At 34.8% G+C, this 25,099-nt stretch overlaps 1 protein-coding gene across 2 annotated transcripts in view; it reads right to left on the bottom strand.

Annotated features, from left to right (window-relative positions):
* LOC139115229 (uncharacterized) overlaps positions 1-25,036 on the bottom strand; it is a 211,995-nt gene extending 186,959 nt beyond the window's left edge. The window contains exons 1-11 of one of the 2 annotated variants that reach the window (XM_070677187.1): positions 24,744-25,036; positions 24,275-24,404; positions 23,714-23,779; positions 22,910-22,986; positions 22,075-22,125; positions 21,224-21,318; positions 18,947-19,069; positions 17,571-17,651; positions 15,929-16,150; positions 10,010-10,106; positions 6,776-7,038 (exon numbers count right to left, since the gene is read on the bottom strand). In XM_070677187.1, the coding sequence (XP_070533288.1) occupies positions 6,862-7,038; positions 10,010-10,106; positions 15,929-16,150; positions 17,571-17,651; positions 18,947-19,069; positions 21,224-21,318; positions 22,075-22,125; positions 22,910-22,986; positions 23,714-23,779; positions 24,275-24,404; positions 24,744-25,028 (1,404 nt within the window). In that variant the 5' untranslated portion in view covers positions 25,029-25,036 and the 3' untranslated portion in view covers positions 6,776-6,861. Of the gene's footprint in view, positions 1-6,775; positions 7,039-10,009; positions 10,107-15,928; positions 16,151-17,570; positions 17,652-18,946; positions 19,070-21,223; positions 21,319-22,074; positions 22,126-22,909; positions 22,987-23,713; positions 23,780-24,274; positions 24,405-24,743 lie in introns of those variants that run through there. The other variant, XM_070677188.1, reaches the window with a different exon arrangement.
* Positions 25,037-25,099: the final 63 nt, after the last annotated feature.

Below are 25,099 nucleotides of genomic sequence, written 5' to 3'. Positions count from 1 at the left end.
ACATTCCAGGCTTCTTCTTCAAAACGGCCATACAATTCCTTTAATATTTGGAGCACAGGTCGTCAGGGGTAATCTTTGTCAGATTTGATCAAATTGTGATGAAATCTGAACATTTGTATTTCGAGGCTAATTTTGCTATTTTTGTGCAAAAATCTTCATGTCATTATCGGCTGGTCCAACAACTTTAATATTTGATATACGTATACGTAAGGATAACCTTATTTTGATTTGTTCAAATTGTTATGAAATATGGTAATTTGCATTTTTAGGGCGGTTTTGTCATTTTTGGTCAACAAATCTTTAAAATCTTCTTCATACCTGCTGGTCTGACATCTTTGATATTAGGGATATAGACCCTAAGGTTGACCTATTTCAGGGGCACCAATTGTGTAGAAATTTGCAAATTATTATTTTAAGGCAATTTTTGTCATTTTTGGTCAAAAGATTATTCACCAAAACCGCTAACTTTGATATTTGCTACATAGGTTCATAGGGATGATCAAAATATAATGTATTCAAATTATGATGAAATACAATTTGTACTTCGGGTACAATTTTTGCCATTTCTCAAAAAATACTCGTTTGATAGCTTTGATACCTGGAAGACAGGTTTCCAAGAATTAACAAAATACGATATTTGAAATAATGATGAAATCTGCAAATTATATTTTGGGGCAATTTTCGCCATTTATGGTCAAAAAATGTATTTCTTAAAAACCCTTGTCTGATAGTTTTGATATTTGGTATGCACGTTTCTAGGAATTATCTTAACGTGATATATTAAAATTATAACGAAATCTGCAATTTTGTATTTTTAAGGCAATTTTGCCATTTCATTTGCCGTTCTTGCCGTTCATTTAATCCCGTAAATTGATTGAAGTCATATTGTTCTCAGGTAAATTAGTAAGCTTTCACAATTTTATTCACATGTTAAATAGTGAACCCAACTCTCTATAAATAAAAAAAACATTGGTATATCAAAAGCAGCATTTGTTTTACTTATTTAAATAAAAATAAAACTCTTGGGGTGTAATAATATGTATATGAATAAGTAATACGTCACAACTAGTTGCGCATAAGTACATATGAGAACATTTTGTGGCAAACATAAAATTCACACGTTTGTGCAGTGGTCACATTTTTCAATCTCAAATAAATAAAATCGCAGCATGTACATGAGTTATCATCTTTGGAAACTATAGCTTCCTCTTAAGGATGCAACTCAGGTTCATTGACACGTATTTTCAATCTGCATTTTCACATAGAAGGAGTGGTAACGCACCCGACGTGTGGTAGTTTTATCAGCTCGTTCACCGAAAAATTCAGAAAATTTGTTAGTTTTTCAAAAACAAGTGCGCATACAGTTGTTTTACTCAAAAACGCGGGGTTTTTTTTCGGTTTTTTTTACTCAAAAAGTGTAAGAACAATCTCCAATCGGTCTCGGTGATCTGTTTACGGCAATGAACGGCTGGGTATACTGGACAAAAAAGTGTCCTGGATTTTTGAAATTCGCTTCTGTTTTCGCACATTGAACCTTCAAAGTGTCAACTTGACGATTTTTGTATAAATTATCGGCCTTTGTTAATGTTTGTTAAGATGTCTTCACTTCCAGGCCTTTTTCTGATTTACACACTGAACTGGTTAATGCTTGGTGCCAGAAGTGATGTTATTTACACAACAAACACAAACGGATAATTTGCGATTTAATCCGTTTGTCGAACGTTTCACTAGCAAATTAACCGCATGCTGTTGTCTCAACGGTTACAATCTGATTACCAGAGTTCACGGCCAAGATGAAGATGTCGAAACTTGTGTAAAATAGTCTACCCGATCGCGTCGGGCATTCACTTGTTCTTAAGGCAGAGCGCCTCGGGGACAGATATTAAGACTCTCAACTTTAAAATTCTTTTCTGATCTACCGCTTGTGGGGGTTCATTTTAAAGCTCCTGGAGAAAGAAAAATTTTCACCGTCTTAATGTTACGAAAATCCAAAATTTATTTTTTTTCCCATAGAGTTAACACAGGGATGGCGGCCATGTTGAATTTCAAAAATCGCAAAATGTTGGGTAATTTGTTTCGCTAGTTCAAAAATTTGCATTTTGACCCCTGATTTTTATTGTTGATTTGGTAAGATATTGGTTGAAAGTTTTGTCAAGGAAAGTTTGAGCAAAAGTTTAAGTCTTTCACCATCGAGGCGCAATACCTTAACTCAAGTGGTACACTTCCTGTCTTGCGATAGGCAATTTATGCATGTTCTTTGTGAGAAGTGATTTTCAATTTCATGTTAGCGCCGACATCTGTGCGAAGGGGACGTCCGTTGCTAGTTTTCCCACCTCAAGATGAGACGAATACTCGGACATCGGCGCCGCGCATCGCCCGACGCGAAGCGCTGCGCCAATGTCCTCGTGCATCCTGTGCGGTATTTTCGTAACAACCTCATAATATGTATCTATAAAGTTGGAATACAAAGTCCATGGTCATTTCAAACACAAAGGCACTGGATATCAAACTGAACGAAATCAATTTAGAAATTGCTTTTAATTCGGCAACAATTCAGAGCAGCCAGAGAGAGAGAGAGAGAGAGAGAGAGAGAGAGAGAGAGAGAGAGAGAGAGAGAGATTGTGTGTGTTTGAGATATACGGTTTTCTTCAACAGATATGATAGCTTTGTGTGTACGCACATTATTGACTGGCCTTTAAAAGGAAAACGTCGTCGGAACTGCGCCTGCGCCGATATCTACATGCACCTCATCATCACAACTGCAACATTTAAATTATACGATGTAGATTATGGAGGACATGTTTTAACTTTCATCAATACCCATCTTACCTTGGATACAGTGTTTACAAACACGATTTCTACTAATTTGGGATAATTGGATTAACATATTTTTAAAATTTCTCAAAAGTGTTAGATGCCATATAGCTGAATGTTGTAATATTACAAATTACTCATAAAAACAAGTGTGTAAGTTACATAAAAGAAATGCAGATGAGCTTATTACATTTGCAGGTTAAAACAACTTCACTTCACCCTCCAATCATCCCAAATTAGTTCTAATCGTGTTTACATTAGTCGTATGGGTCTCATACGACATTTGAGCACGGCAGTTCCGACGACTGTATCCCTTTAAACATAGGGCCAAAGTCCCTGAAGCTACTACAGACACGGATACAAATTAAGTATTTCCTGACTGTATGAAATTATCTCACTAAGGTCATCCTAGGGACTTGTAAACCAAATATTAAAGCTGTCTGACCAGCGGTTTTGAAAAAACAAGCCACTCAACAGTCGACAGAGCTCTGCTGTGTTATGTAGAGAATAACTTTTTGTGACACATGTATTGATAAAGAAGGTGGATATCTTTGATAGCTCATTTCAGGATGGCCTGACCAAAAATGGGGAAAAAAATTCCGTAAAAATACAGATTTGCATATTTCATCACAATTTTAACAAATCTAAGTTGGGTTATCCCTAGGGACCTGTATACCAAATAACAAAGCTGTCTGACCGGTAGTTATAAAGAAGAAGTTTTTTATCAAAAACGCCTTTTTGGCGCTAATTTGCATAATTCCAACATTATCAAAAAATTAAACAAGCGACCTAGCGGCCCATATAGCTCCGCTGTGTTTATGTAGAGAATAACTATTTTGGACACATTTTGATGAAGAAGGTGGAAATCTTTGATAGCTCAATGCAGTGGCCAGAAAAAAAGTGGCTAAAATAGCTGCAAAAATACACAATCGAAGATTTCATCATACTTTGAATATATCACATCAGATCATCCCTAAGAACATGTCAACCAAAGCTATCTGATGAGTAGTTTTTTGGAGAATAAATTTCTGACCAAAATGGCAACAATTGCCCCAAAAAATAAAATTTGCAGATTTCATCATAATTTCAAAAGATCAAATTTAGTTCATCTATAGAAACCTGCATACCAAATTTCAAAGCTGTTAGACCAACTTACTTTTGGAAATACACATTTTTTGACCAAAAATGGAAAAAATTGCCCCAAAAATACAAAATCACAGATTTCATCAGAAATTCAATATATTACTTAGTTAATCTACAGAAACCAGTATACCAAATTTCAAAACTATCAGACCAGTACTTTTAGAGAAATACATTTTTTGACCAAAAATGGCAAAAATTGCCTTAAAAATGCAAATTTGCATATTTCTGCACAATTTGAACAAATCTGAAAGAGGATCATCCCTAGGGACATATGTACCAAATATCAAAGCTATCTGACCAGTAGTTTTGAAGAAGAAGATTTTTAAAGGTTTTTTACCAAAAATGACAAAAATTACCTTAAAAATACAAATATGCAAATTTCACCACGATTTGAAGAAATCTGACTGAAGTCACCCTAAGTAAACTGCATATCAAATTTCAAAGCAACAGGACAAGCAGTTTCAGAGAAGAAGATTTTTTTACCAAAAACACCAAAAAATGCCCCAAAAATACAAATATTCAAATTTCACCATGATTTGAACAAACTTAAGTAAGGTCACCCCAAGTGAGCTGCATATAAAATTTCAAAGCAATTGGACTTGCGGTTTCAGAGGAGAAGGCAATTGTTGACGGACGACGACGGACAACGTTGGACGACGAAAAATCAACCTATTTGATAAGCTCCGCGTCGCTGACAGCGGAGCTAAAGAAAACAGTTTCTCAAAATCATATTTTTCATCTCCACAACAAATATCAAATCAGTAAGTACTGCGGTTCTCAAGATATTTGAGTGGACGGACGCCTCACAAACGGACATACATACATACAGACTGACGGTGGACGCTGGGGGGGATACCCATCCCAATAGCTTCTATAGACTATATTAGTCTATAGTAGCTAATAAACGAGAGTTAATTACATTCTCTTGCTTAAATCATGATTTACGTCATGAAAAAACAGCATATCTGTCAGGTTATAAAGAATCTTAAGCTGCTTATATTTATCAGTATTTTCATCCTATTAACCAAGCACATTTTAACTTTCAAATTAACATTGTAAGTAAGTTCTGTTGAGTAAGTTAAGACTGTACATTCTCAGAGAAAGCACACTGAAGAGACAAATGTTTGTAACTTAAGAAGTTCAAGGTCATCAAAAGCATTATAAGGAATCATGTAACACTTTCATTGCACTGTTTACACAGATTGCATAATTGCTATAAATAGCACATGAGGAATCTTACAGCCCAGCTTTACCATAAAAACCCTATCACTTTGACCACTTTTTTACATGTAATTGACCACTCTATTTTTTTTCCTCAAAAAGTAATTTTATTTTATCCTTACCAAGTCAACCATAAATGGAAATTAGAACTTTCTCTATCTCTATTTATTTGACCACCCTATCATGACAAACTATTAGATAACATACAGGGCACAATAAATGACGGTTCAGAATATGTCAAAGTTGGGATTCAGGAAAGTTGCCTTTACATGTTTTAATCCTCCAAGATGGTAAGCACTTCACTATGAACTGTCAAAAAAGTTGAACTTTCTGATAATTCTACACTAAAATTATTTTGGCTTTGATGATTTTCTAATTAATTCAATTATTTAAAATCACATTAATTATTTTTTCTTGGTGAATTGATAGGGTTTATACAGTACAAGAATTACAAACAATGTAAGTCAAATTTTGACCAAAAATGACAAAAAAATTCCTTAAAAATACAGATTTGCATATTTCATCACAATTTGAACAAATCCAAGTTGGGTTATCCCTAGGAACCTGTACACCAAATAACAAAGCTGTCTGACCAGCGGTTATGAAGAAGAAGATTTTTTACCAAAAACGCCTTTTTGGCATTAATTTGCCTATTTTCAACAATATCAAAAAATTAAAAAAAACAGTTTCTCAAGAATCATATTTTTCATCTACACAACAAATATCAAATCAGTAAGTACTGTGGTTCTCAAGATATTTGAGTGGACGGACGCCTCACAAACGGACATACATACATACATACATACATACATACATACAGACTGACGCCGGACGCCGGACGGATACCCATCCCAATAGCTTCTATAGACTATAGTCTATAGTAGCTAAAAAATCAATACTCCGCTTTGTCCTGATAAATGAGAGCACCTCCAAAAACATCTTTTTGAGGATCAAATCTTTGACACCCTGGATACTGAAGAATGCCTTACTCAAACAGCACTGGATTCTGTATACCATTAGACCTTAATGCCAAAATCGGTGGAATGGCAAAATGTTGTAGTGTTATAATTATTAGAAAAAATCATAAAACAGGCCGTAATTTGAAAACTTAGCAGAAATACGATACAGTTTTGTTGGAGCAATAAAACATCGGGATGTATCACAATCCTCTCTCTTTTTGTATTTTTTTTCGATAATATTGTTTGAAATCAAAAGCAACTTATGTAAAAATGTTTACTTAAGTGAGACCACAGAACATTTTTAAAACACTGGCAAGGAAAGCACAACTTAAATTTTCACTACTAGATAAGCGAGTGCACAAAAACTGTGAACAATTGACCGAATCCATCCCCAAGAATTGAAGTAGGGACATTTTGAAAGATAATTGTATTTATTGCTGGAATCAAAGCATCTCTCTGAAGATTGGATGATTTTTTTGGCAAGTAAAATGCTAAAAGATCGGCTAACATGGCTTTGAAGGTGATAATTTGATTAGAGCAAAAATGGCGAATCAGAAGGTTTGGATTTTTTGTGAGTTATTAATAAATATACCAATTCAAGGCTGTTGATGATGCACCAGTAACAAAGACAAACAGACTGAAACTTTGACCATCATATTTATTTAAAATAATGAAATTTGCTTGAGAAAAGTCCATTTAAAATGTACAACCTAGACTTTAAAAATTATTGCTTATGGCTGTTACCATGACGACCCCTCCACGTTCTGACCAGTCTCTTGATTGGATCAACTACTGCATCTGGGTTTCGGTAAATCATGTGACGGTCAGCTCCATTGACAACGATGTGTTTACATCCTGGATGCACAGTTGATATTAAGTGTTGAACAGACTTTGCCCAGGCCTAGAATAAAATGTGATAGGAATGGAAAACAAACGCTGAGAGAACACTGGCAAAGAATTGTGAGATTTTCGAGGTCTGTAGACGTATGTCTAAAATGCATTCTTGGTTTCAATCTCTTCTATCAACCAGATTAACTGATCTAACTGTGCCTTTTAACTTAGGACATTTCAAAACTCTTTGAGTCAAAGTTTGGAATTTCAAGTAATTTCATTGTATCATCCTTATAGAAGTACATTTAGTATGCCAATTTTCTAGGTTCAAAGAGAATCTGTATGAGGAAGTGTCACTGCAAATTAAAGTTTGCTTTAATCTGGTCAAAAAGTCTTGCATCTTATGCAAATACATGCTGATGGATGGGGAAATTGTACAATGGTGAACACATCCTGTGATCTGTAGAACTACAATGTAATGTTTTCCATCTGACATACGTAATTTGCTGCACTGACAGCCAGGGAGACCAGTAACAGAAAGGCAAGTTTTGCCGACACACTGATGACTTCCTCTGCTTACCATTCCATGCACTACCAACCCAAAACATAAAGGCACATTTACGCATCTACATATAGACTATCTCCAAATGGTGGCCACTCTGTGATCATGTTTTTCTTGGACAAACACTATAATCAAGCTTTGAATGTGCAAATATTTCCCCAGTCACTTTATGTTTCATTGAAATCAAGAAAGATGCCATGGCTACGAAACCACTCTGATACATCTTTAAACAGGAACTTCCCCAGTAAAAGCCGGATCATTGTAAATCTATGCAAATGTGAAAAAGCCATGCTACTAATTGGACGTGCCGTGTTTGGTCCCAGAATCCCATAATTTTGCCATGTTTCAGGCGTCCATTGTGTCTGCGAATATACAGCGACAGAACCGAAGTCAAAAATCAACTGAAAAAATGTTTTGTTTTTGTCGAAGAACACATATTTTTCAAAATGTCTTCTCTGTACGACGATTTGACCCCTATTTCCATATGTCACGAAGTACCCGTCATGATTACTCAAATTTATCATACGGTCAAAGCGATGCTATGACAATTCAAAAATTCCCGCCCAGTGTATGCAAACGGCTGCGTCATTAATAATCTTGTGCGTCCACGGTCCTGTACCTTCCCATTTAAGGATTACCAACAACATCACCATACACCTGACCAGCAGAGTGTGGTCACATCAGATATTGAACTTGAGTATGAAACTATTGAATACACGACGTGTTCAGTTCCAATGTCATTTACCATGTTGAAACTCATCATTGAAAACAACAGGCTATACTTCATTTTAATATTTCAAAGGTCACTCTGTATAAATTAAAATTGTCGCGCTGAACTCTACCTTACCTCAAGTAGCTGATAATTCACAAAATATTGCAGCATTCATACAATCAGCATGACTATACATGAATGATTAAATTTCCAAAGTGACAAATTACTCGGATTTATTACCTGCAAAGAGTTTAATTAATGCTAGATCAATCTAGATAAACTTTCATGCTATATTACAATAATATAGAGTAATTGCTTATTGAATATTGGTTGCTATGAGTTACAGAAGATTACTCTTTAATTAAGTAGTCATCATCATAAACATATTTAACACTTTGAAAAGTGCGGTTGTGTTGGTACTGTACGCTATGTGACACCACAAGCTAATACAGCTGTTGTAAAGTTTAACCTAGAATGTGTGCCTGGGACAGGTAATAAGACACTTTAAATTTTACAATACAATATGCTCTTTTTGTGAATCAAATGGAAGCCCGTCCAGTAAAAATCACCACCTTATTTTTGTAAAGAGTGAAACTTCAATTCTTCCCAAAAGAGTTTCGAAAGGGTGTAGCGGCCACTTTAGATATTAAATATAGGTTGAGTCTAGGTAACTCAAATCCCAAAATGTTCACAATGATCCTTGATTTTAATTAGATTATGAAAGTGAACATTTGAAGTTTCTTAGGGAAAAAGTTTAAAGCTTTCTTAAACTCAAAGCAGTGATGGAACTTGAAGGTAGAATAAGTATTGGAGAGAAATTTAGACTTTTCAAATTTTTACAATACATGTACTTTTTCTGATCAACTGCTTTGGGGGGGCCTCATTTTGAAGCTCTTGAGGTACTAATAGTGCAGTTTTTGTGTTATTTTTTGTGGATATTGAAAATATATTTTCCCATAGAGTTAACTCAGGGATAGCAGCCATTTTAAGTTTCAAGCAAATATTAGGTAATTGGTTTTTCTAATACAAGAATTTGATTGGTGACCTACAATTATTATTCTAGATTTTGAAAGAGAATAGTTAAACTTTTCCTTGAGGCATTGAGCAACCTTGCATCACTGTTGTAACCAGCCAAAATGTGGTAAATGCCTACCATATATTCTTGGCCCTATCACCCCAATTAATGTGGAGGTCCAACTTTGCAACAGAAAACTATTGGAATGGGTCACACCATGATATTGAAAGGGTTAAAAATAATGAGGACTGAGAGGTAAAGTATGATGATTATACAATTATTGTGATCATGTCTGCATACAAATGCAAAGAATGTGTGTGTTTTAGCAGTATTATTTTGCAAAGCATTGTAGATATAAAGTTTGAAAGAATCACCAAGATATGGGGTGGATTTATTCATTTGTCATGTTGAATATCACTTGTGGCAGTGGTGTTTATGTAGTCTCCAAAAGTGCATTGTGCTTCAATGGCTGCAATTACTATGACCTTTAACCTTTTCACCCCATTTCCAAGTGCAAGGGTAAACCAAATCTGCTGAACAGAATGGACCTGTACCAAAAGCATGTGGTAAAAGGTTAAATTTAATGTTAATTCTCAGCTGTAATGGACCCTTGTAAAAAGAATGCATTGGTTTGTTTATGTACAGTGGGCATATACCACAGTCTAGTGGTACAAGCTGGGTACTGAATTCACTCTCAGATTTGGTAGACCCTGCATAAAAGAAACAAGGTTTTTTATGACCATTATACTTACTGTATTGAGGTTACTTGGGATTTGTTCATCGTAGTAATTCCCTGTCAACACTGTCACTGAGATATTTGTTGGGAAAGGTTTCAAACGCCATAGTGTTCTGGGATAGACATTCAAAAGAGACACAGAAAAATAACATTATCTGAGATCAGTCATATTTATCAACAATTGAAATGTGGAGCTTAGTTTATACCAGGTACTACATTGTACATTTACACATTACAAAGGTCAATGACATTAAAGTAGTGGGAAATCAAAAGATTATTTCACATATTTTCACAGAATACCAGTATCACAGAATCTCCCTTCTTACAGTACAAATTATTGTTAATTTGCACGCCAAACTCTTCCTGACAATTTTCTTGTGATCAGAATTAAAATAATGATATGTATATCTATATCTACTATCTATCTCCCATCCATTTTGTTTCTTAAATAAATATTTTGACCAAAAATTAATTTGTTTAATCCAAGATAGGAATATTGCATCACATGTTAATCTACTGCTTATCAAAATTTTGTTACAATTTCAAATTTAATCTATTCTCAAAATGCAGAAATTTTGCTGACAAGAAAAAATGTTACTGCATACATTCCATAATCCAGATATTTAAGTTTGTCATATTTGCCTATAGTTCTGTACATTTAATTGTGCATGGTTTACCTCGTTTATTTGGTCATGTAGATATGTACTTACAATGACATACACCCTGGCCACTTTAGTGTTGATCAAGGCTACTTGATACAGACAGAAATTCTGTTTATACAGAGGCAAAACTAGCTCTGTCTGGGGTTGTAAATGAGACTTTACGATTGGCACCCTGTGTACAAGATTGAGATACAATATAACATTACCATGCACTTGTACAAGTCCTGTTTATTTCAATATTGCCAGACACACTGTCTGCAATGGGGCATACAATTTTACTTAATGCTATAGCAGTGAGCTCATAAAAGTGTATTCCCTCAACAAACTAATTATTGCCTAGAAGCTTTAATGAATGGAAGTGGTATATTATGTCTCAATTTTCAACACAGAGTGACAATCGTTAGCTCTCATTTACAACCCTTGGCAGGGTCTGTTTTGTCTTTGTATAAGCAGAATTTCTGTATCAAGTAGGCTTGATCAACACTAAAGTGGCCACGGGTGTATTTTGCCATTTTGCAAACAGTGAGTGAGTTTGCTGTAACCAGATACCAATAAATTACTCTGGAGACTGCTGAATAATAAGTTCCTAATAATTTCTATCAACGAGGGTAATATTAAATATCATATCTGTTTACGTCTCACGTTAATTGATGAATTGAAAGCAGTCAGCTGTATTATGAGTTGTATGATGATCGATGGACATGCACATGCAATAGTTGCGTGTCTGTTCCACATGAATTTAAATTACAAGTGAATTTGAAAAACAGAAAGACAGGCAATGCAAACCTAGTAATGTATATTAGAGCATTAAAATTACTATTCTCACTGTTTTACACTTTAGATATCTGACTCACAGTTATCTAACTGGTTTCCAAATGTATTCAGAGTTCCTTGACATGAAAAATAGCCGTTTGAAGGGAGGGGATCGTCGGAACTCTGCTCAAAGGTTGCCAGGACCCCTACGACCGATATTAACACTGTATCTAGATACGTTAGCAAATTGATGAAACTTAAAACATGTTCGTTAACAATATCGTAAAATTTAAATGTTGCAGCTATGTATGTTGATGTGATGCATCTTGATATCATGCATGAAAAAAATTGTTTGTAAATAAGAAAGTCAGACACGCAGTTCAGACGACCCTCTCCCTTTAATTGACATCAGTATTCACATGGAAATGGGTCACAATATCATTATTTTTCCATTTATTGTGGATATTTTGTATTCTGATCCTTGTGTGAAGTGCTTTGTAGTTTTATTGTCACTTCCCTCTGCATTTTTGCTAATACGTAAAAGACATCCATGACTTCAGTACATATTTAACAAAAATATGTATATGTAAATTTTACTTATATAAAATTATGTTACTTTTACCTTTTGTGAGCAAATTTTGTCATGACTTGAACAAATCAAAATAAGGTTGTCCCTTGGTGCAACTCTTGGTTGTGGTGACTTACTAACTCATTTAAAAGCTTATATCATCACACATTGAGGTTTCAGAGAAGTTTTGAAAAACATCAAAGCATCATGAAAACATCTTATATGCACTTTCTAAAATATTTAAACATTTCAGTTTGATTTGTGTGTGTGCTCTATGTCCGCAAAAATCCTTTGATAAACTGGCAACAAAGTTTTGGTCAATTTCTGCTTGGCTTTAGCAGTTTCTGAAATGATGGTGCAAACAGATAATCCTTTCATGCAGAGTTTCTAATTTTGGGGAAAATACCCTTACAAAATTCCAGGGAATATCTTGCCCTGTGGTACCATTCCATTCATTCCAGAACACAATCCTTGACTGATTATGAGCGATATAACCATCTGTTGCAGAGTCTTATTGTGTGCCTGGCCCAAGTATGGAATTAAAATGCAACAGTATAGTGTTGGTATCTTTCATCTCCTGAATCGCAGCAGATGGTTATACCATCCACTACCTGAAGTAGATTACGAGATGTGATTGATGAACTGATACCGACAAATAAATTTTGATGGATTACCCATGTAGCCATGTTGGGGAAACATTTTTTTCTTTTATTGGAGAAACATGTTAGGGTTGTTTTCATGGCGTATAGTACAACTACTGAGGAGCATATCAACAAAGAATTACCCGACAGTATATTGAAAGTACATGTATGGTGCATTGTGAACATTTAGCTTGAAATGAGTAAATGAGTGAGTAAACAAAAACAAAAACAAAAATTTAAGCAAATAAAAAAACAAACAAATAAGCAAACAATCTGATAAACAAATGATTAAATAAATAGATAAATAAATAAATAAGCAAATAAATAAATAAATAAATAAATAAATAAATAAATAAATACATTAATTAATTGGACTTCTAGTCATGTACGGATGAAAATACAAAGAAAAAAAACAATTTTAAATAAAAATATTAATAATTTAACAGGCTTTGTTTCCATCAAGAATACAAATACTGATGCATTTTCTCCCAATTATCCGATGATTACAATTTTCCATAAAGTACAAAAAAAATTCTGTTCATCTAGGATCTGTCAGTAAATATGCCACATCTCAGATTGCAGAGGATGGATCAATCATAGATTACAGACACTTGATAAATGCTACTACGGATCATAAATGATACACAAACCAGTAATGTTTGATGACATATTTACCTTCATAAATATTGAGGACATACATGTGCACAAATTTCAGCAAGCAATATGGCTTCTAATGAATTATTTGTTATTGGTCAGGTACTCATGGGAAAATAATTGTGACTTATTGATGCCATGACAATATTTACTGGAAATAAATTTACCTTGTTCAAAATGTCTGTGTACAGAATGTAAATTTATAACGATTCATTCCTAATTTTGAGGCATAAAATTTATTGGTTTAACACTGGGAATATTTTATGGAATTCAAAAATTACCTGGCAACTCCTTACTCAAACATTATTTACTTCTGGATTAATAATAACATATTTCACTGATATCTTTTGACATGCAGATGAGTAAGATACTCATGACTTGATGGCCTTGTCACTACTTGTAAGAGTCAAAAGTAAAAGAGCAGACGATGTCATTGAATATTTTTGTGACAAAATATCATGTGTCACACAAATGATGAAGAAAGTGTGGAGACCTGTAGTTTTTGGTCACAGATGACATAACATGACTTGTGCATTCATCTTGATTCATCTTGAAATTTTCACATTTCATTCATTAAATATTGTATGACAAGACGACAATTTTGTAAGGCAATAAAGTTCTCACATTTAGAATATTCAGAGTTATTTCAATTTAATTATCATGATTTTAAATTAATCTCTTCTCTCAATGTCAGTCTTTTGACCCTACCATTTAAAAATGAGAATAGATAATGAAAAACAAAGCTGTTGTTTTTTTCTAAACATTCTCTAGTTTCAAACGAGATATTAAATTCCATAAGGTAGCACCAAGTTTTTGACTACCAGTAACTTTTATCATTAATACCAAAATTGAGTTTTTGTACCACAAATAGGAACTCCCTTCATCCTTCGAGTAAACCACTGCTACCAAACTACCTTGAGACTCTCTGCTTTTGATGTTATGTAGTGAGAGGTATCTTTCATCTAATCTTTGATGTGAAATAGTGCTTTGTAAAAAACTGTGTTGGTTGAGTGCAATACCACCTTTAGACATTGTCAAATCGAATGGAACTTGTAGATTTATGCTAGATCCTACAAGCTGACTGGATATTGAGAATAGTTAAGTAAAATTCAGTTTGGTAGCAGTAGTAGCTTGTGAGAATAATAAACTTTCTAATATCAATGGAACAAAGTGAAGCAAAAAGATTTTAAACATTGAAGACCAACAAAAACATCAACATTCTCATATTTCTTTTCAACAGATAAAATCAAATCTATGCACCATATGGTGTATATGAAAGATTCTATTCATTACAGCAAGGTTATTAATCATATATTAGTTGGTTGAACCAGCCCTGACTCATGACCTGTAACCATTGACAATACATTGAGATGAGCGTTATTTGTATACACAGTCCACCATTATGTGACTAAAAGGTCCATAAAATTGCACTTCGTGGAATACTGTGTCATGGAATATTTTTGTCATCCCTATAAAAAAATAATTGCACTTCGCAAGTTGTATTAATAAATAAAATGCATACTGCATATCATAGGATATTTTTATCAAGCCCAGTAACATTTAGGACTTGTTCCTTCAATGCTAGCTTTTATAGCTTTATTTATTTTGATTTTTTGATCTCAAAGTCCTTAAAACTGAATCCAAATACTTCCACAAGGAATTGTTTCTTTTCATTTGTCAGTGTACTTCCCTCCCTTCTTGCTTCATTTGTTTCCACAGTATCCATGGATACGAACCAACAGCGTAGACCTTATGACAAGAGAGTCTATGCATGCATTACTGAGCATACAATACCATATTGGGGAAAATTACCATACTAAAATTTAGAAATTTCGCTTGTCATTTCAGACGGACTCAGAGAAAATCCAAGGAATGACATTTAGTCTACAGCTTTGTAATGTGTTATTTTATTCCCGTTTACGAAATAAAGCTATGGAAAATTATGTTCATGTTTCTGAGTTAGTTTCAGGTTCTAAGACAAGAAATTGACCTTTTTAAGCCAACAATTTGGTTAATAAGCTCAGAACCCCCGTAAATTATATATTTTCGAAAAGCCTAGATATAGGGAAACATTTTGGTTACCATAGTGTGACCATTGTTTACATAACTGTCACGTGACAGGTAATTTGCATAACCTTTCAAAAATCAGTTTTCCCTATGTTCTGTTTCAATGCTATGAGATATTTGGCTGAAATTTGTGTGAGTGCAAGCTGTCATAAGGATCTTCCAAAAGTGTGTCTCAGAATTTTTTTAAATCTTCTTAAACAATTTTTATGCCAGAAAAACTTCCAGAGCGGTGAATTTAACCCCAGTTGATTTCTTTAAAATTGTGCTCCAATAAAAACTAAGCAAGATATAAAAAATCTGAGACACACTTTTGAAGAGCGTTGTGACAGCTTGCATTCCAGCAAGTTTGAGTAAGATATTTTGAAGTATTGAGACAAAACATAGGGAAAACCGATTTTTGAAAGGTTATGCAAATTACCTGTCACGTGATAGTTATGTAAACAATGGTGACACTGTGATTACCAAAATGTTCCCCTATATCTAGGCTTTTAGAAAATGTATAATGTACGGGGGTTCTGAGCTTATTAACCACCAGAGAATTGTTAGAAAAAAGAGGTCCATTTCTTGTCTTGGAACCTTAATACACTTACCTCATCTGTGATATACTCTCATTGACAAAATAGTGTTCATCTACAACACTGCTGAGATGGCTCCCACTGCACAGCAAATACTTTTGCCTGGTGATTACATCATCGGGAACATTTGTGCCAGAGAGTGGCTGGTGCATGAACTTTAGTAAGAGTGCAATTCTTGACAGTCCCACAATGGCAGAAAGATGAAGGGCCTCAAGAGATGGCACCAAGTGACCAAACCTAGCAATATTGATTAAATAAGGGAGTTACTGGAGCAAATCCATTCAGACTTCATCCTTTCACCATCATGCTTTGACCCAATTCTATTGTTATCCATGGTCAGTGTGGACCTGCTTACAGGGAATGAGGGGTGATCAGATGAAACTGAATGACAGATACTTCACTTATTGATACATAAAAAATCAACCAACCAACCAATAAAATAAAAACAGTATTCTCCAGCTCATGTTTTCCATGCAGCCTTTAATTTCTTATTTTTATCATATCTGTGGCGTATCAGCATCTCTAGATGTTAAATTATGAATTCTCAATCACCACTTGCCTTTTGTGAGATCTTCCATATGCAAAGCTTTTGCTCAATTTATTTTTAAATTTTCTGCCTGGACTGACCCATAAGATCTGCTACTAGAGCAGCTTCTTCTGCTTTAAAGGCAAACCACAGTTCCTCTACTGTGGGCAAACTGATTTAGTGATAGATGTTACAGTGTACACTTAGACACCCTAAACATTATAGAAAGATCTTTTGAAGCCAAAAAGCTTCTACTTATCAGCCATTAAATATTACCATCACTGATCTATAAGAGTTCTTGCACTTGCACAGAATTGTTCAATGTTCTCACTTATAAGACTGCGCATTTTAACTATCCAAAATGCATGTAATATTGAGGTATATTGAAGATTTGAACCTGCTTCTGACTGTATTGTGTATCCATCTATCTATCTATCTATCTGCATGCAAGCATGTATGTATGTATATAATAAATGCATGTATGCATGTATGTATGTATGTATGTATGTATGTATGTAATAAATGCATGTATGGATGGATGGATGGATGCATGTATGCATGTATGTTTATACATATACACACGCAAAAAAGATATATCAGATATAAAGATATAGATGTATAATATATAGATACATGCACACACATATAGCAAATGAATGTGAACTTTTATTTCTGAAAACACTGAGGATAAAACCAATGGTTCAAACACAGCAGAGACAGCAAGTCATTTCTCTTGTAGCAATACTCATCATGTACATTATCCCATGTTTTATCAAGATATTACTGGCCAGCTGTATTTACATATATATTAGATAAATTATGAATGATGAGAAAATGTGCTAACTGTGGTAATTTTGATAAATTTGGACAGGGATAATGGCACTAAAAATCTGCTATGTGCAATTTTTTAAAATTATTTTATACCTTGATCAATAGACGATTAATCCTTGCATCCAAGCAGTGAACATACACCTTATAAATGGATAATGTGTAAATCTGACAGAATTCTTTTTACACCACCACACAAAGTGGGTATGTCAATTACGCACTATGATTTGTTTCCGGGAAGGAGAAGCAAACAGCAGGACATGAATATGTATTAATGTAGTGCTGCGCTTTAAGTCTACTTACCAATACTGATTCCAAATGCTGTCATCCACTTCAAATAAGCCTTCTGTAATCGGATCAATCAACACAACATCAGAAACGTCACTGAAATAGATAACACAGATTTTGACCAAATATTAGGTCATATTAATTTTTGCTGTGGCTTTTTCATTATGAACCACCAGCTGGTCGATGCAAACAATTACAAACTTGAAAGATATAAACCTTGATGGCCAAATTAAAATAATCAAGCAGGAAATCAAACAACAGTACTTTTATTTCTTATTAATACCCAAATGTTTCCTGAAGCATACATATGCATCAAACAGGCTTCTTGATAAAGGATGTAAATGAATTATGCATGTAAACTCTTCAGATTTGATGATATTTCCTTGGTTTCAGACACAGAATGTATTTTGAGTTTCTCCATCAATATCTCAATGCTGCAATGACTGCATTAAGAATTCATAAAAAAATTTACTCAAAAATAACTCCACTTTGGAATTGCCAGGGAGATCCAATGCGTGTTCATGGTATGTTTGGTATATCCAGTGCTACTTTACTACATTTGTGATGATTGTCAAGGGGTTCAAATTAATCTTGTTATCTCCCAACATGACTATTGTCATTTATCGGAATCATGACTACCGTAAATGACTCGAGGTAACATATGCCTATTACGTCAGCTATAGCTGTAAAATAACTGCCTTATCAATATGTGGATCCATTTAATAATGATCCTAATATTGACACAGTCAGAAAATCACTCATATGTTGGGTAATTGACCCTAAAATGGGTATTGTAATGCGGAATCAATATTCCGGAATATATATATATATATAATATATATATGTATCTATATATATATATATATATATATATATATATATATATATATATATATATATATATATATATGTGTGTGTGTGTCTGTATATATGTCTAGAGAGGTTGCGTTCTACCATTATTCCTATATAAACCCTTTTAAAACTCCATTGACCCTAGCAGGGTCAGTCAAACATAAATCACCTTTGCATGTACATATTTGGTAGGATACCAGACAGATTACCTGTTGCTAATTTTTGTCTGGCTGTTCATTCAATATATCACTTACGTAAGGGAGCTATGAGTGAACATTTTTCCACTTCACTGGCGGCTTATGAATAACACTTTACTCCTGTGACAGCTGTAAAAGCAATACAAGTTCTACACATACAACATTGAGTAGGATGGTCTACTGTATAATATCAAACATGTCAAAAATCTAAGAAAGCACATAATTACCTGAAATGCCAGAAAAAATTGTCATGGAACATTTAGTCAAGCATAATGAATTTGTCATTAGAAATACAGATCTTGAAATTAGATTAAGAGATACAACTATGCCAGCAGTACTTACCTTTCATACAGCTGTGTATAGAATCTGACGTTCAGCGCCCCAAGTTCAGAACCAACAAGAATATACGGAGGTCGTAATTTTGCTTCCCCATGTGATAACAGTCTTCTTAGATCATCCACCATTCTGAGAAATAAAGATGAAATATAAGTGCTAAATCACAAATAAGTGATAATAAATCAATACAGAATGCTATGCAATCACAATGATTTTTGTCTCTCCTGAAAACTTTCCTGTATTTCACAACTTTGCATATTCACAGATGATGGCCAACACTGTTGCTTTATAAAATTTTGGTAGCAATTTGCATTACTGTAGGTAAGCGGACGAGTAGGAGGCGGTTTACGGAATTTAACGGTACAGTTTGCCAGTAAAACTCTGAGGCCCGCAGGGCCGAGGAGTTTTATGGCAAACTGTACCGTTAAATTCCGTAAGCCGCTGACTACGAGTTTGCTTACCGTGTTATACTACGAATTTGCCGAGTTTTAGAGCCTTGTTTGCACGCCGAAAGTTTTTATTTGTAATTTTAGTGCAGTGCACGTTGAAACTTTGGCAGGAAAACATTGACGCGTTTTGACATCTTGTTGAACGAAAGTATAAAAAAACAACCCATGATTGGATAAAACAAAGTTGACATGTGTTGCTATTGTAGTGTGATGACGTGGTTGAGCACCTGGTTTTATTTGAATTGTATGAATTTGCTTGATTGGTTGGTTGAATGAAGTGAAAAGGTGTTTGCAGATCGACGTTAGAGTCACGCTTTGCTCATTTGGGTCGAAAACTTTGAGCAGCATACACGCAATTGCCGAGTCGCTCTACGTATTTCGATATGGCGGATGAAGTACAAATGAAAGCTGTATCCGGTGCACTTCAACTACCAAAGCCAAAGATGGAAAAGAAAAGTCCCCCTGTCACGCCAGTGCTAACGACCACAATCGGAAGACCAAGCTACACAGCCACGTCAGAGAAAGGCGCAACAGAAACTGCAAGTACAAAAACACAATATGTCTAGATCCACAATGACTGTGGTACTGCGCGTGTGTTTGCCTGTAGCTAGATTTAACTTTACCAAAGGCGACTGAAATCTCCACATTCAGTTTTTGACAACTGACTTTGAAGTCTTAAATTTCTGCTTCGATTGATCATGATAACAATAACCCTAACACAGAAGTGATATTTGCAATCAATACCCGTTATTTCATGGTGACCTGTAATTGATTTTGAGATGTACAGTCATGCAAAATTAATTCAGACCGGTGATTCTTTTAAAGTGTCTTTACTCTGTACTTAATGATGAAATAAATTCCTTCTGGTTAATGTCTCGCATTTGTTTTTTTTTTACTCGTCACCACGTGATTTTCTTTTGTTTAAAAAGTGTCCATTTTACAAGTTCTTTTGTTTAAAAGTGTCCGATTTACTAGTAAATCGGACAGTTTTTAACAAAAGAACTGTCCGATTTACTAGTAAATCGGACACTTTTAAACAAAAGAACTTGTAAATCGGACACTTTTTAAACAAAAGAAAGCCAGGTGGTAATAATAAAATATTCGGTTATGGAAATTAGAAAGCACGGTTAGAATAATGGGCACGAGGCGGAGAGTGGTATAACATGTATTATATACCAGTTGATGGAATCTATGAAGTTTCATACATTGTACAGTAACTTTCAGTGTGGATGCAGAATTCAATAACAGCGATGTAAAATCAAATAACCTTGGATATATTGTATGCTGTTTGACCTTTCATCACACAGCTTGACAATGTGACTTTAAAAGGTGAACAATAGTCAACATTATTCCAAAAGTACTAGGATTTCTGATGTACTTGACATAATGTACACTGTCTTCTTGCTCAGTACACCCATTATATGTTGTAATCAGACTTAACCATGGTATTTGGGCTATCATTTATAGAATAATTGATACGTGTATTACACTGTTAACATAATTTGAAACACTGAAGCTGACTATATCTGTATATATGTGCATATACTAAGGAATTTAAATTAAAGACTGGTACGCTGTGTAGTATGACACTTAAGTTACAGAAATTAGTCACAAAAAAATAAATCACATGGTTAAGTAATTTCAATTTCACTGCATGAAATAAGTTGTGTACCTGTATAAACATCACATGTAAATACGAAATAAAAGATGAGATGTACTGCAAGTATGTTTTGTCAGTGCTTTTGAATGCATATATCAATGATACCGGTATAGCTTTTCAAAGACATGCTAATGTATAGGACATCTTTTAACCACATCAACTGTATTACTCTACCTTTCTGCTGTAAAACTTTGCCATCTACTCTGCATGTATGAAATCTCTTTTTCTTCAGAAATGCCATCACCAGACGAGTCTGACAAATTGGGATACTGGAAAAATATAATTGAGTGATAGAACAAGGTGAATAAGATAAACACTGAAAGTCTTGCAATGAGATGATTGTTTATCTACTTCTTGACTTTGTGGCCACAGTGAACAGAAAAAATATAAAGTATCATGAAAAATAGAAAAGAGCACTCAGGATGAGAGAAAGGCTACGGAAAACTTTACAATGAAGATGGAAATTTCTGACCAGTGAACGATAGTGCCTTTCCATTTCTTGTTCCTTTTATTGCCCATAATTGGCTTGATGCTAATTTTCTGTTTAAAAAGGAGGGGATCACATATTGATTTGTTATTTGTTTGCTTTTGCTGACTTGTAGGTGAGAAACTCTTCTCTGAGAAAGTACTGTGGACTAATTTATTTTCACTGGAATTTATTTTAGCTGAAAACAGATTTTCAATGTTTCACTGTGATCTTATTTTCACATGCAAAGTATACGGTAGAAAATAAAAAATGTCACTTGGATTTTATTTTAGTGGCAAAAAGGGTACAGCAAATATAGCGAAAACAAATTCCAAGTGAACATAAAGTATGTATTACACAGTATATGATGGATTCGTACTATAAGTCATCATTATGTGTTTCATGTACACTCCTGATTGTACAAAGAATGGTCAAAGATAGGGAAAATGCATCATATTGCTTTTTTCATACTGGCTCAAAGTGGCTGTTCACACACAATTTAACACTGTCAACATTGCTTTTATTATGAGGGAGTTGAATTTCCCTTTTACATAATTACCTTAGAGGGCACTTCACTGAATCCAAGACCAGCTCTGTCGTAGACACAAACCTATACAGAACAGTTAGGATACAGTGAATATCAGTTACTGCATTGAAGATACATGTGTGTGTTCTGTATCAGATTGAACTTCCATCATATTAAGACACTTGTCACTTTAAATGGAAAACAAAATACAGTAACACCTCAGTGATCCTGTTTCATTTCATGAAAACACCTCACTCCCTGAGATCAAAACATTACATGTCTTTATAAGGAGCCTACACCTTCAAAATTTGAATGAGTTTCAAAGACACTGAAACATGAATTAAGATGAATTTATTTTTTCTTTCCATCCATTTTCATTTCAGAAAATGAGCAGTTACACTTTTGTGAGAATTTAGCTGTATTCTATGATTGAAATTAAGGTAACATTTTTGCAAATTTGAAAATACATTAAATAAAACTACTGTGGTTACCAGTATTTATCATATCTTACTTGTTGCCAGGACAACAGTCTCATTAGATTTAAATGAACTGGTCAGAGGAGAAAGGTCGTTTAATTTTATACACTGCCCAGAAGCAGACTATACAGCACTTTGCATATAGAGTATAAATTTGTCTACAGTAAATTTATTGAAGTTGAATAATAAATATATTTGCCTCATATTCTGATTTTTTCAACTGACTAAAATTCATTTGTGAACAGTTAAACAATGCATATCAAGCAAACAATGGTACAGCTTGTTCTATTAGCAGGGTTGATAATTTTGATTTCAACACACATTCCTTACCAGAACAGAATTATGAAAACATTACAAAAGAGGTAAATGGTTCAAGCATATTTGGTCCTCACCTTTGTAAGTCTTGCCAGTTGTTCTTGTACAAGAATCCACACATCAGAGGTCATACCAGTGGGAGCATCCATTATGACTGAGAGGGGTAGATGACAAACAGATATGATACTTGTTATTGCTGATGGGTGGGAGCATCCATTCTTATTGAGAGGGGTAGATGGCGAACAAATATGAATGAAATTATTTCTGCTTGTAAATTTCTTGTGGTCATAAAATGATTGTTTCCTACAAAAAGTCCACTAAACTTACTCTGCATATCACTATCAGTACTACCACCATACCAGGAAACTACTTCTCAGCAGATTTTCTGTTGTATACATAACTTATACCATAAAATAAGAGAGAAATGACTTTTGCCACATTTCATCCATCAGCAGTCAGAAAGCCTTGATACAAGATTTACTTTAAATAGCTGGTATAGGGCTGTTCACAATTGACATCATGGTTGTCTCATTAATATGCAAAAATAAATATTTGTCCACATTTAGGACCATTCAAGAGACTTCGCCAACTTGGCTATTGCCAGGCATGTAGCAATAGACACTCCGTTTTAATTATTTGGCACATTTTGTCAACTCTTTATATGGGACATTTGGTCATAGGTATCTATACAAGTGTCGTAAATGTAGTACAATTTTAAAGTGATTACCATTATGATCGCATGTTCAAACCATGAGCATAATTCTCATTGTGTCAGCATTTTGTTTGAAATAGATACTTGAGCATAACGTTTCATCTTGTGGTGAGTCCCTGATCCAAAATGTTGTGAAATTTACCAATTCTTTCATTGGAATAAAACTCACCTGTTGGGTCTCCTTTCCCGACACAATTCATGTAAAGTTTCTGTCCGCCTATGTCATACAGCTTCCCTGTTGAAATTAGGTACCAAGTACCAGTGTTAAATAATATGTCAACAGTAGACTTTCACAGTATGCCCTTCCTTTGCCAAGCTTTTTCCAATCTGTTTCAACCAAATAAGGTGTGTTTGACAAATATCTCTGTACTTTAATTGTAACATTTTATTGAATCAACCTCATACTACCAGTTGGCCAATTAAGCCACCTGAGATCTTTCATGGCTATCAGCAACATTCAAGCCACATATAAGTTAGCATATCATACAGTACCTGCTGTACACAAAACACAGAACCCCTCTCCGGATCGATTCTTGGTGGTACTTCCATACCATGTACCACATCTTGTTGCAAGGTTGCTTTTTGAGTATTACAATGGCATATGCCATATCATCTGTGCACACCAACTTATTCATATTGTCTGTCAGAAATGGCAAATTCTACAGAAACCCCAATAATAGAAGCAATTAAATCTGACATGTATGTTTAGTGACAGCACATGATTCTGTACCTGGAGGCCTGAGTACTTCTGCTTCTTTGTATAATGATGCTTGGTTCAGGAAAGCTGGAAGAACCATTATCAAAACCACATACTTGCCAACACTGATGCATCTTGAACAAAAGCCGGATTTCTGTGACACCTACAGAGAATAATGTAGCAGACAATGTAGTTTTCGTAAATTTTCTCGCTTCTCCCACCACATAGCCGGTAACACACAGCCCTGCCATGCAGAGCTAACCTCGTAGTAGGTCCATGGTCTACGGGTGCACTCTTGTCCAAAGTACGGATGATCACTAATGATAGGGGTAGCGAGATCGTCCCCCCGACCCCCTCCGGTTTTTGAAGAGGTCATTTCGGTTAACTTACGCATCAACACTAAAACATCGACCGAAGTGTCATTTGGAAAGTTGAACATATTTTGGGGTCCATTATACTAGTTCTCGAAGAAAGGAATAAAAAGAGATCGCGATGTTTTCACCTGAGTTCTTGATGCCCCAACATTCTCAGTCCCGTTCAATCTACGTGTTGTTCCTTGGCTGGGCGAGCTGGTACTAGATCTTGATAACTGTTCCTGACCGGCACTCGAACTATTTCTATCTTGCGATCGTTTGTTTCGTCTCATTGTACATCTGTCGGGTTCGTCGAGCATAAACGTTGACAACGGAGCCTGAAACGCTGCCTTGGAAACAACAAATATGTACAAAAGCCACGCGATTCTGTATTGGATGTAGTCGTGGCGAGGATCCCCCTCACTAGTACGCATGCTCACGCCTCGATATGACCAAACTATAGAGGGCTTCCCCACATTGATGACGTATTGGGTCAGGACGAAAC

This window comes from Ptychodera flava, chromosome 17 (assembly GCF_041260155.1).
Source record: "Ptychodera flava strain L36383 chromosome 17, AS_Pfla_20210202, whole genome shotgun sequence".
NCBI lineage: Eukaryota > Metazoa > Hemichordata > Enteropneusta > Ptychoderidae > Ptychodera > Ptychodera flava.
Note: the sequence above shows the minus strand (reverse complement) of the source record. Positions and strands in the feature narration are given on the sequence as shown.